At 42.8% G+C, this 13,021-nt stretch overlaps 1 protein-coding gene across 1 annotated transcript in view; it reads left to right on the forward strand.

Moving 5' to 3' along the window:
• LOC148147983 (caveolin-1-like) overlaps window positions 1-13,021 on the forward strand; it is a 42,558-nt gene that overhangs the window by 22,450 nt on the left and 7,087 nt on the right. Inside the window, exon 2 of the mRNA XM_087993994.1 lies at window positions 1,436-1,616. Within this exon, the coding sequence (XP_087850120.1) occupies window positions 1,436-1,616 (181 nt within the window). The remainder of the gene's footprint in view (window positions 1-1,435; window positions 1,617-13,021) is intronic.

The following is a 13,021-nucleotide window of genomic DNA, read 5'->3' on the forward strand; positions in this document are numbered from 1 at the left end:
CGTTCACTAAGGAAAGATATACTGGAATTGAAGGCAGTCCAGATAAGATTCATCATTGTAGTTTAGAAGAATGTGAGGTGACCCAATTGAAACATTTCAGACTCTTCGAGGCTTGACAGAGTAGATGTGAAGAGGTTGCTTCTCCTGTGGGAGAATTTAGGAGCAGAGGGCATGATCTCAGAGTAAGGGGCTCCTCATGTAAGAAAGAGATGAGGAGGTTTATTTTCTCTCAAAGGGCAGTGAAGCTGTAGAGTTATTTACCACAGGAGGCTGTCAAGTTGTTCAATGTGTTCAAGACTGAGTCAGACAGATTTGGAATCAGAAAGGAAATCAGGGGTTATGGGGGAAGGCAAAAAAGTGGAGTTGAGGATTATCAGGTCAACCATGATCTTATTGAATGGTGGAGCAGAGTAGATGGACTGAATGGTCTATTTTTGCTGCTATATCCTATAGTCTTAGTCAATCCATGATTAAGATGCTTTAACATGGTTAATGTCTATTACTGCCACATGTTCAAACTTAACAGCATGTGAAATAAATGTAAAATATTTTAATTAATATTTAAATATGGGAAAGTGTGACTATACAGTTGAACTTAATGGGGGGGGGGGGTTTGCTAGGTGTGACTGTACAGATTGATTTGAATGGAGTAGTGTAACTGTACAGATTAAACTGAAGGCACAGGCACTGGTGGTGGGTTTAGAGAGGTTTATGAACTCAATACAAAAGTCAAACAAAATCTGTCCATCACCGCCTCAGACCATACTTGGCAAACAGATGCTGCCGTGATTAGTGAATAGGTTCCTACCCAGTCCGGAGACGATCAAGTCTGTTTGGACATGTATTGGCACACCTCTGGGTCAGTGGGATTTGAATCTGAACTTCCTGTCTCAGAGGGAGGGATATTTGAGGCAGGTGTTATGGGATGGGTTCGGTCGTTGGGCAGAACATGGCTGGAACACTGCAGTGTGAAGTGGTCATTTTGGGAGGATCCATTGATTCCAAATGCCCCACAGCCGACAAGTGATGCTAACCCCTTCCTTCACCCGCACTGAAAGCCTTCTTAAATTTCTTGGTTAATAAAGTTGACAGTGTAGGCAGAAAGCCTTTTCTGTGATAGATGGCCTTTGATTTATTCATCATTTCAACAGTGACCAATCATTCTGCTGATAACCTAAAAACTGTTTTGCAGAACAGTCTGAAATGATTGACACAAGAAAAGCACACTTCATTAGTTTTGGATTAAAGAACTTATGGCTCGGCAGAAATCAAATCAAACAGATCTGACTGTCTCCTCAGTATTATTTTGAATGCTTGGTTAACTGCCGACACTAGCTTCATGATGGAGACATTAATGCAATATGAAGAACAGGGCCTGAGCAAAATTTCAATGATAATGAGATGTGATTTAATAAAAATACATCCTTTGTGGCAGCTGGGCTGTTAGTTTTTTTCCTGATATTCGATTTGGAAGCATTTCACAATCAAATTTAGGAAACTTCAGCGATTCGTTGAGTACAATAACGACTTCTGTTTATCGTTTATCTGAACTGCATTATAGCGAGCCAGGGAGCTTCATAAAGAAATCGACTTTCGATAACAAGATAGTGGTAAAGGTTAGCAGCAGCTCAGCCAAAGAGATGTATTTAAAAAGCATCTCAAAGGAGAAGAGAGAATTTTCTTCTCTTGTCCTATTACACCATCATCCCTTTATCATTTAATTTCTTTTGCTTTCATTGTAACACAGACCATCCTGTTGTTCTATTTCCCACCCTCCCACTTCCACTTGCTTCAAACGTGTGATGTCTCAATCTTTTCCCAGTTCTGTTTAATAGTCATTGCCCAAATCATTAATTCTGTTGTTTTCTCTCCTTGCACAGATGCTGTGCAATCTCAATATGTTCTGCTGTAATTTCAGATCATCCCCAGTAGTTTGCTTTTACAGCATCTTGTGAGGGTTTGTGGGTGGATGGTTTAAGTTGGAAATGTGCTTTGTTTGCTCGTCCCCAGAATAAGGGATTAGAAGAATAGGATCCAAAGTGTGATTGCAAATGGAGTTACAAGATACAGGGGTGTCCCATTATAGCTGTACCATCTGTACATAGGAGCAGGAGTAAGCCATTCTGCTTCCTAAGTCTATTCTACCTTTCAACTGGACTATGACCTGGAACTCAATTCAGTTTTCTAGTTTTGCTCCATATCGCTCACCTAAAAAGCCTTGTCTTGTTTGAATGTTTCAGCTGATCTGCAGCATTTCCAATGGGATCAGTGGTTAGCACTGGGACCTCATAGTGCTAGGGACCTGGGTTCAATTCCAGCCTTGGGTGACTGTCTGTGTGGAGCTTACATGTTCTCCCTGTGTCTGCGTGGGCTTTCTTCAAGTGCTCTGGTTTCCTCCCACAGTCCAAACCTATGCAGGTTAGGTGAATTTGATATGCTAAATTGCCCACAGTGTTCAGAGATGTATAGGCTAGGTGCTTTAGTTAAGGGGTTGGGTTGGTGTGGACTTGTTGGGCCAAATGGCCTGTTTCCACACTGTAGGGATTCTATGATTTTCAGTAAAGAGTTCTCGACTTTTTTTTACATAAATCAATCTATTTAGATGCATTGTGACACATCTCTATAACCATCATACCCAAGGACTGTTTAAACCAAAGAATAGGAAAACTACCACAATTCCATAAAGCTCTTTTTCTGTTAATTTTTGTGCAAAATATGAAATGTTTAAGTAAGAGCAAAGTAATGAGCGTACTGGGAGTCAGAAATACAAACAGAAAGCACTGGAGAAACTCAACAGGTGTAGCAGTATCAATGGAGAGTGAAATAGAGTTAACATTTTGAAACTGAATTTTGAAATTAATTTATGGCATCGCTGGCTTGTCCCATATTTATTGCCCATCCCCACATACCCTTGAGAAGGTGGCGATGAGCTGTCTTCTCAAGTCACTGGAGTCCATTTGGTGTAGATAGACCTACAAAGCCATTAGGAAAGGGATTTCCAGGATTTTGATCCAACGACAGTGATATATCTCCAAGTCAGGATGGTGAGTGGTTTGGAAAGGAACTTGTAGCTGGTGGAGTTCCTCTGCCATTGTCCTGCTCCCCTTGCTTTTCTAAGTGGTATTGGTCATGGGTTTGGAAGGTGCTACCGAAGGAACCTTGGTGCATTTCTGCAGTGCATCTCGTAGATCGTACACTATTACTGTTGTGAGTTAGCAGTGGAGAAAGTGGATGCTTTGTGGATGTGACGCAAATCAACGTGATAGGTTTGCACTGGATGGTGTCAAAAATTCTTGAGTGTTGTTGGAACTGCATTCATCCAGGCAAGTGGGGTGTATTCTATAACACTCCAGACTTGTACATTATGGATAGACTTTGGGGAGTCAGGAGGTGAGTTATTGGCCACAGTATTCCGAGCCTCTGATCTGCTCTTGTAGCCACGTGCTCTTGTCCAGTTGAATTTTTGTTAACTATTAGGGTTTTGATTGTGGGGATTCAATGGTAGCAACATCGTCGAATGTTAATATTCTTTGAAGCAGAGTCATCTGGATCTGAAACATTAACGCCATTTTCTCTGCATAGATATCTGCTGAATTTCTCCAGCAATTTCTTTTTTTTTAATTCATTCAAAAGTATGTCCCTGATTTCCATAATAAATAACCTAACTCTAATTTCAAGTGTGCACCAATAGCTACACTAATACTAAGCTCGTAAAGTTATTCATTTATATTATTTGAAATGACTTCCACTCACCCGTTTTCTACAACCACAAGAAATCATTTCCAGCCTGGAAGATTTTGTCAACCATCAATGAGCTTGCAAAGCCCACAGTTCCCCATTGTTTTATTTATCTAATTCCTTTAAGTTTCAGCTTTGCAACCATACTCCCCCTGGAACCCAAAGTACACCACTTGTCCCTCTAAGAAGTTGGATGCGGACCAGGGGCAGCATGGTGGCTCAGTGGCTTGCAGTGCTGCCTCACAGCACCAGGGTCCCAGGTTTGATTCCAGCCTCGGATGACTGCCTGTGTGGCGTTTGCACATTCTCTCCATGTCTGCGTGGGTTTCCTCTGGGTGCAGTTAGGTGAATTGGCCATGCTAAATTGCCCGTAGTGTTAGTTGCATTGGTCAGAGGGAAATGGGTCTGGGTGGGTTACTCTTCTGAGGGTCAGTGTGGACTTGTTGGGCTGAAGGGCCTGTTTCCACACTGCAGGTAATCTAATCTAATCAGAGCTGCCTTGCCAACCTATCAGCTCCCTTTCTTCCTGTAGTTTAAAGTGTTGTGATCATTTGAAATTTAATGTCCTTGCATTTGTTCTGATGAATACAACATAAAATGCTGCAGCAATATTCAAGTTTCTGTGCTGCCAAGTGATATCTTTAAGATCATGTTTGTTTCAATTCCCTCACCCTAAGGATGTGGTCTCTATGTATTTCCTGTGATACAAGGGGTGTGTGATAAGTGTTTCAAAATACGTGAATGCACACCATCGAAATGCACGAGAGAAGAGGTGTACATTGACAACCACCCTTCTAAGCAGCTTTATTTAAATGACCATTGCTAGCTAACACATGGTGAAAGAAGTTGCACTTTGCATGCAGCTTGAATCAGACAAATCTGACCTCAGCTCAGGTTGCTGAAAGTCCTTCCCCTATAAACACAGCAGGTATTAGCTAGTCAACAATCCCCATTCAGAGTGTTGTGCATGGTTCAGCACCTCAGGAAGAGTGTGTTAACTTTGGACAGTTCTCCATGATACCTGGGCTTAGGGTGTTAAATTATGAGACCAAGTTCTTGGAGTTTTCCTGGTCATTCCCCTGAATTTATAAATCAGACCAAGTCTGAAATGTTGAAAGGATATGATTGATATCATCACAGCTGATGTTACTACTGGACAAGTCAAATCCCATGTGTGTATTATCGTTTTATTTGATTGTGTGTATTATTTCAGCGCTATCCAGGTGTGCAGGGGACACACACTCACTTTACAGTCTGTTCTGGATCATTCCCATCTTCCCCAAAAACTGGGAAAGTGGAACACTCTGAAAGCCTGATTATGCTGGTCTCTCCTGTGTTGCTTAAAGGAATGCAAAACCTCTTTAAAACCTAACAACTTGATCAGTTCCCCAGATGAATTGTGAAGCTCTCCCTTACAATGAACACTTCCTGTGATCACATCATAAGGTTAGCCAGCAGAGGTCAGTCTTAGATAAACAGAGACTGGGAATCCTCTGGCTGATAGCTGGGTTTGGACATCTTTCCCAAACTACAGGGCATCCAGGTCCTGTAACAGGCTATCCCTATGACTGAGATACCTTCATAAATCAATTGTAATGCATATTTCAAAGGAACAAAGTGAGATATCTGAGCATAACTTCATGGTGACGTATAAGAGATGCCTTTATCGGTTGCACGAAACACTGGGAGTCTTTGAAAGACCAGTTGGTCAGATCGCAGAGCAGACATGCTCCTGTCAAAATGAAGAACAGGAATGGCAGGATTTGGGAATCTTGGATGACAGGGGAAATTACCAGCTTAGTCAAAAAAAAAGCATACCTTAGGTCTCAGCAATTAAAACAGACAAAGTTCTTCGAGAATATAACGCAAATAGGAAGGTGCTCAAATGAGGAGCTTGGAAGGCTAAAAGGGGCTATGAAATGTCATTGGCCAGCAGGGTAAAGGAGAATCCCAAGGCATTTTATACAGATATTAGGAGCAAGAGGATAGCTGATAAAGAAGGGAGGTTGTGAATGGAGCCAGAGGAAATGGGTGAGATCCACAATAAGTACTTTATATTAGGATTCACCAGAGAGAGGGATGTGAGGGATTAGGGGAAAGTGTGTGAATACTCTTGGGCAAGTCAACATAGTGAAGGAGGAAGTATTGAGTGTCTTGAAACTCATTAAGGTAGACAAGTCCCCAAGGCCAGATGGGATCTATCCCAGGATACTGTGGGAGGCAAGGGAGGATATAGTTGTGGCCTTAACAGATATCTTTACAACCTCTGTGGCCTCAGGAGAAGTTCCAGAGGACTGGAGAATGGTTAATGTTTTTCCTTTGTTTAAGAAGGGAAACAGCGAATACAGGTAATCAAGGGCTGGTCAGCATGACATCAGTGGTGGGGAAGTTGTTGCAGAAGATACTGAGAGACAGGATTTATTCACATTTGGAAAGGAATAGACTTGTTAATGATACTCAGCATGGGTTTGTACGGAGAAGGTCATATCTCACCAACCTGACTGAGTTTTTAAGGAGGTACCAAGAATGATTGATGAGGGAAGGGCTGTGGATGTTAGCTACATAGGCTTTTGTGATGCATTTAATATCATACCTCATGGGAGGCTGGTACAAAAGGTCGAGTCTCATGGGATCTGGGCTGAGCTGGCTAGATGGATACAAAACTGGCTTGATCATAGAAGACAGACAGTAGCTATGGAAGGGTACATTTTGGAATGGTGTTCCACAGGGATCAGTACTGGGACCCTTGTTGTTTGTAATATGTATAAATGTTCTGGAGGAACGTGTAGGCGATCTGATGAAGGGCTTTTGCCCGAAACGTCGATTTTGCCTGTCCTCGGATGCTGCCTGAATTGCTGTGCTCTTCCAGCACCACTGATCCAGAATCTGGTTTCCAGCATCTGCAGTCATTGTTTTTACCCCGATCTGATTAGTAAGTTTGCAGATGACATCAAAATGAGTTGAAACTGATTTCTTGTGATTGTAGAAAATGGGCCCCTGTACATGAATGGCACTTCTAAAAAATGTAAATGAATAACTTTATGAGCTTGATTATCGTAAATTGGTTGTTAGTGTAGCCATTGGTGCACTCTTAAAATTAGAGTTAGCTTATTTATTATTGAAACCGGGGATATACCTTTGCATAAATAAAAGGCATAAGTTGCTGGAGAAATTCAGCAGATATCTGTGGAGAGAAGACGGTGTTAATGTTTCAGAACCAGTATGATTTTTCTTCAAAGAAGATCAGTGTTCAGTGTTTACCCTCACCCCCCCCCCCCCCCCCCCCAACCACCCGCAATTAATCCTACACTATCAACATCTTAATAGCTACCATTGATGAGTAACTGACTCAGACTAGCCATGTGAATACGATGGCTGCAAGAGTAAGTTTGAGGCTAGGAATCTTAGAGAGAGTAACTGACCAGCTGATTCTCCACAGAATGTTCATCATCTAAAAGGCACAAGTCAGGAAAAAGCAGCCCATTTGGTTGGCACAATCCATAAGCATTCACTCCCTCCACCGCCAACTGTCAGTAGGAACAACGTGTACTCTTCATCAGAATACTTCAGCTTCATCTCTTCATCTGATGAAGAGCCACTGAATTTAATATATTGACCCTGCTTTCTCCCCACAGGTGCTGTCAGGCCTACTGAGTTTTGCCAATCTTTTCAGTTTTTGTTTCAGATCTCCATCATCCACATTTCCCACATTTTACAAACGTTAAGGAGAAACTGGAAATGAAGTGGGTATTAGACTTATAAGCAACACATAGTGAAGACGAGGCATTGATCAAGATTAGAAGATTAGAGTCTTCAGTCTGAAGTGCCAAGTGGATGATACATCCATCTTGGCCTCCTCCAAAGGATCCAGCATCACAGATGCCAGTTTTCAGCCAATTCAATTCACACCAAGAAATGATTGGAGGCACTAGATTCTGCAAAGACAACCATTCCAGCAATAGCACAAAAGACTTATGTTCCAGAACTTGCTGCTCCTTTAGCCAAGGTCTATCAGTTACAACATCTACCTGACAATGTGAAAAATTGCCCAGGTATGCCCTGTACATAAAAATAGGACAATCTAACCCAGCCAATGACTGCCCCATCAGTCTACTCTCGATCATCAGAAAAATGATGGAAGGTGTCATCGACAGTGCCATCAAGCAGCACCTGCTCAGCAATAACCTGCTCAATGATGCCCATTTTGAGTTCCGCCAGGGCCACTCAGTTCCTGACCTCATTACAGCCTTGGTTCGAAAGTGGACAAAAGAGCTGAATTCCAGAGGGGAGGGGAGAGTGACAGCCCTTAACATCAAGGCCGCATTTGACTGAATGTAGTATCAAGGGGCCCTAGCAAAACTGGATATCAGGGGGCAAACTATCTGCTGGTTGGTGTGATACCTGGTACTTAGGAAGATGGTTGTGATTGTTGGAGTTCAGTATCTCAGCTCCAGGACATCTCTGCAGGAGTTCCTCAGGGTCATGTCCTCGGCCAAACCACCTTCAGCTGCTTCATCAATGACCTTCCCTCCATTATAAGGTCAGACATTTGGGCATTCATTGACGATAGCACAAGGATCAGCAGCATTCATGACTCCTCAGATACTGAAGCTGTCTATGTTCAAATGCAACAAGATCTGGACAATATCCAGGCTTGGGCTGGCAAATGGCAAGTAACATGTGTGCCACAAAAATGCCAGGACAATGATCATCACCAATAAATCACAATCTAACCACCACCTCTTGACATTCAGTGATGTTACCATTAATGAATTCTGTATTATTAATATCCACTGGCTAGGAATTGAACTGGACTCACCCATCTAAACACAGTGGCTACAAGAGCTGGCCAGAGGCGAGGAATACTGCAGCAAATAACTCACCTCCTGTCTCCCAAAGCCTGTCCACCATGTACAAGACACAAGTCAGGAGTGTGATGGAACACTCCCCACTTGCCTGGATGGGGGCAGCTTCAACAACACTCAAGAAGCTTAACACTAACCACAACAAAGCAGCCCGCATGTGACACCACATCCACACACATCCAGTCCCTCCACCACCTACACTCAATAACAGCAGTGTGTACTATTTACAAGATGCATAGCAGAATTTCACCAATGATCCTTAGACAACACCTTCCAAACCCACGACCACTTCCATCTCGAAGGACAAGGGAGGCAGGTACATGGGAACGCCATCACCTGCAAGTTCCCCTCCAAGCCACACACCATCCTGACTTGCAAATATATCGTCGTTCCTTCATTGTCACTGGATCAAACTCCTGCCCTAACAGCACTGTGGGTCAACCCACAGCACACAGACTGCAGCAGTTCAAGAAGGTAACACCCCACCACCTTCTCAAAGACAACTAGGGACCAGCAATAAATGCTGGCCCAGCCAACATTGTCCATGTCCCACAAGTGAATTTTTCAAAGAGCTGAAAACAGAATAATGATGAACTCTGACTGAAAGCGAACACTCAGTAAACAGGAAATGGGCAACTATAAGGGTAAACAGGAAGGAACACATGGTCGGAAGTTGTTGAATTCAATGTTATGTCCAGAAGATATAAAGTGCCAATGTTAAAGATCTCTGCTGAAACATCAGTGCAGCACTCCCTCACTAGCACACCGTAATGCCTGGTGTTCAAGCTCAAGAAGAGGAATTGAATGTGTCACAGAGGCAAACAGACACAGGTACAGACTGACCATACTGCACTGAACAAGCTTCAGAGGCTGTTAGCTTGCTCCTGTTCCTATGCTCCCCCTTCATTAGCTTGAAGTTAGGAGGTGAAGCACCTCAGATGCGACAGGCCTGACGACAACCTAGTCAGTCGGTGTGTTTAACGCATAATTGGAGAGCTGCATTTTGACAGATGCTTAGACAATGCAGAACGGTAATTTAATGAGTCACAGCTTGAGTGGAATTATAGGCTCTGGTGTGTTCCACTTGGAATCGTACAGCAAGTGAATCAGACAGTGAAATTGCTTATCAGCTCTGTGTCCATGTCACATAAATCTCACTAATTGATACTTTTATTCGAGCTAAAGATTCCTTGTAAATGGGATAGAAAACAGGGGTGATTTCTTAATGCAAAGTAATAGCTGGCTTTGTTTAAGAGTGCCTCGCTTAGTGGAAAGTAACAGTTAGGGACAAACACAGTGACAGCACTTGCAACACTTATGTGCCCAAGGTGAGGGGAAGGGACACTTTCTGTTTCAGACACGGACCACCAGCAGCGAAGGGAACTGAAGTATGCTCTGTAGAATGGACTCCATACTATCTGGTGAATTTCTCATGGGCTGGCCCATACTGGGCGATTGAGCTGTCTTTTCAATGTTTTGCTCTCTGTTCGCTATAATGGAATTGACCCATTATAAGGCTCCCCCTCAAAGCTCAGAGCAATGGCAGGCCATACCATTTCACAGAACATCAGAATATCTTAAGAAATAAGAGCATAGGATGACTGTTGAGCCTGCTCCACCATTCAATAAGATCACGGAACATTGGTTAGGCCTATCATTAGTTCTGGTCTCCTTGCTACAGGAAAGATGTCGTTAAACCTGAGAGGGTGCAGAAAGGATTTACAAGGACGTTGTCAGAGTTGGAGGGTTTGAGCTATAAGGAGAGGCTGAACAGGCTGGGCTGTTTTCCCTGGAGCATCGGAGGCTGAGGGGTGATCTTAGAGAGGTTTATGACATCAAGAGGGGCAGGGATAGGCTAAATAGTCGAGGTCTTTTTCTCAGGGTAGGGGAGTCCATAGCTAGAGGGGGCATGGGTTTAAGGTGAGAGGGGAAAGATTTAAAAGGGACCTAAGGGGCAACATTTTCACGCAGAGGGTGGTGCATGTTCGGAATGCCAGAGGAAGTGGTGGAGGTTGGGACATTTACAACCCTCCATTTAAAAAGCATCTGGATGGGTACATGAATAGGAAGGGTTTAGAGAGATATGGGCTAGGTGCTGGCAAATGGGACTAGATTAGATTAGGGTACCTGGTCGGCATGGACGGGGTGGACCGAAGGGCCTGTTTCTGTGCTGTCTATGGCAGATTTGATTGAGGCCTTAACTCCACCCTCCTGTCAGCGCCCCCTATAATTCTCGACTCACAAAAATCTGCCCAATTAACCCAAGAATATATTCAATCACCCACCTTACACAAATCTCTTCAATGGAAAACCCCTTATTTTTAAAACGATGACAGCTGGTCTGAAAATCCTGGTGGTGAGGGGAGGAGGTATACCATTGTCCCTTCAATGACCCTGTCAAGGATGCTCAGAATTTTATGTATTTACATGCGATTACCCCTACTTCTTTTAAACTCAATTGAGTATGGAGCCAAGCTGCCTAACCTTTCCCCGTAAAACAAATCCCTTATCTCAGGAATCATCAACGAAGCTTCTATGATCTACATTCAATGCGCGTATATTCCTCCTTATGAAAGCTGTCCGAAAATATACACAGTACTCTGAGTGTGGTCTCACCAATGCATTGTAAATCTGCCATGACACCTCCTTACTTACATATTCCATTTCCATTACAGCACACTCCATTTGTCTTCCTTATCATTTTTCGATCTCTACATACAAATGTTTTTAGGTTAATCTACCATGGTATCCAGATTTCTTTCCAGATTTCTGCAATCTCACTCCATCAAATGATATACTGTTTTTCTATGCTTCCTGCCAAAAATGACAACCGAAAATATTTTGCCCACGTGTTAAACTTATCTATATTCCTTTCAGATTATTTGTATCATCCTCACACTTTGAGTTGCTAACTATATTTGCATCATTAGCAAACTGGGCTACAATACAATCAGGTCGGTAAAAACAGTGACTGCAGATGCTGGACACCAGATTCTGGATTAGTGGTGCTGGAAGAGCACAGCAGTTCAGGCAGCATCCAAGAAGCAGCAAAATCGACATTTCGGGCAAAAGCCCTTCATCAATACAATCAGTCTGTCCACCCAAGTCATTGCTACAAAGTTGAGGTCCCAGCAGTGAACATGATGAGACTCTATGTACTACCATTTACCAACCTGAAAACAAGCCATTTATCCTAACTCACTGTCTCCTGTTAGTTAGACAAAGCTCGATCCATGTTAGTACCTCACCAGCAAAACTAAGAACTTTTATCTTTCACAATAAACTTCGACCAACATATTGAATCCATTTGGAAATTCAAATGCATTTTACCGACTCATTCCCCTTTATCAATGTTGCTTTTTACCGCCTCAATAAGCACTTAATAAATTTGTCAAACATAATTTCCCTTTCTCTTAAAAAGTTACAAATGCTGTCTTTGTAATTCCTTCCTTCGACGTCTAAACCAAAGGCGCCACTAAATCAAATTCTCTCTTAATCTCTCTGCTCTAAGGCCAACAGCCAAATATCCCCACATTACTGAAGTATATCATCTTGAGAACAGTTTTAGTAAATCTCCTCTGGACCCTTTCCAAAGCCTCATCCTTCCTCAAGAGTGGTGTCCAACACTGAACGTAACACTCCAGCCAACTCCTAACCAATGTTTTATAAAGGATTTAACATAACTTCTTGCTTAAGTACTTTATGAATAAAGCAACAGAAATAGACCCTTCTGTCCATCTTATCCATGCCAACTAGATATGCTAAATTAATCTAGTCCCATTTGCCAGCACTTGGCCCATACCCCTCTAAACCCTTCCTATTCATATCCCCATCTAGATGCCTTTTAAAAGTTGTAATTGCACCAGCCTCCACCACTTCCTTTGGCAGCTCATTCCATACATGCATCACTGTCTGTGTGAAAAAGTTGCCCCTTAAGTTCCTTTTAAATATTTCCCCTCTCACCCTAAACCTATGCCCTCTAGTTTTTGACTGCCCCACCCCAGGGAAAAGAACTTGTTGATTTACCCTATCCATGTCCCTTATGATTTTATAAAACGCTATAAGATCACCACTCAGCCTCTGACACTCCAGGGAAAACAGCCCCAGCCTGTTCGACCTCTCCCTGTAGCTCAAATCCTCCAACCCTGGCAACATCCTTGTGAATCATTTCCGAATCCTTTCAAGTTTCACAACATCATTCAATTGCATGCAGTATTCCAAAAGTGGCCCAACCCATGTCCTGTACAGCTGTAACATGGTCTTTCAACTCCTCTGACCAATAAAGGAAAGCATACCAAATGCCTTCACTATCCTATCTACCTGCAACTCCACTTTCAAGGAACTGTGAACCTACACTCCAAGGTCTCTTTGTTCAGAAACACTCTCCAGACCTTACTATTAAGTGTATAAGCCCTGCC

This window comes from Chiloscyllium plagiosum, unplaced genomic scaffold (assembly GCF_037043375.1).
Source record: "Chiloscyllium plagiosum isolate Xiang-an unplaced genomic scaffold, Cpla_swu_hap1 HiC_scaffold_14, whole genome shotgun sequence".
Taxonomy (NCBI): Eukaryota; Metazoa; Chordata; class Chondrichthyes; order Orectolobiformes; family Hemiscylliidae; genus Chiloscyllium; species Chiloscyllium plagiosum.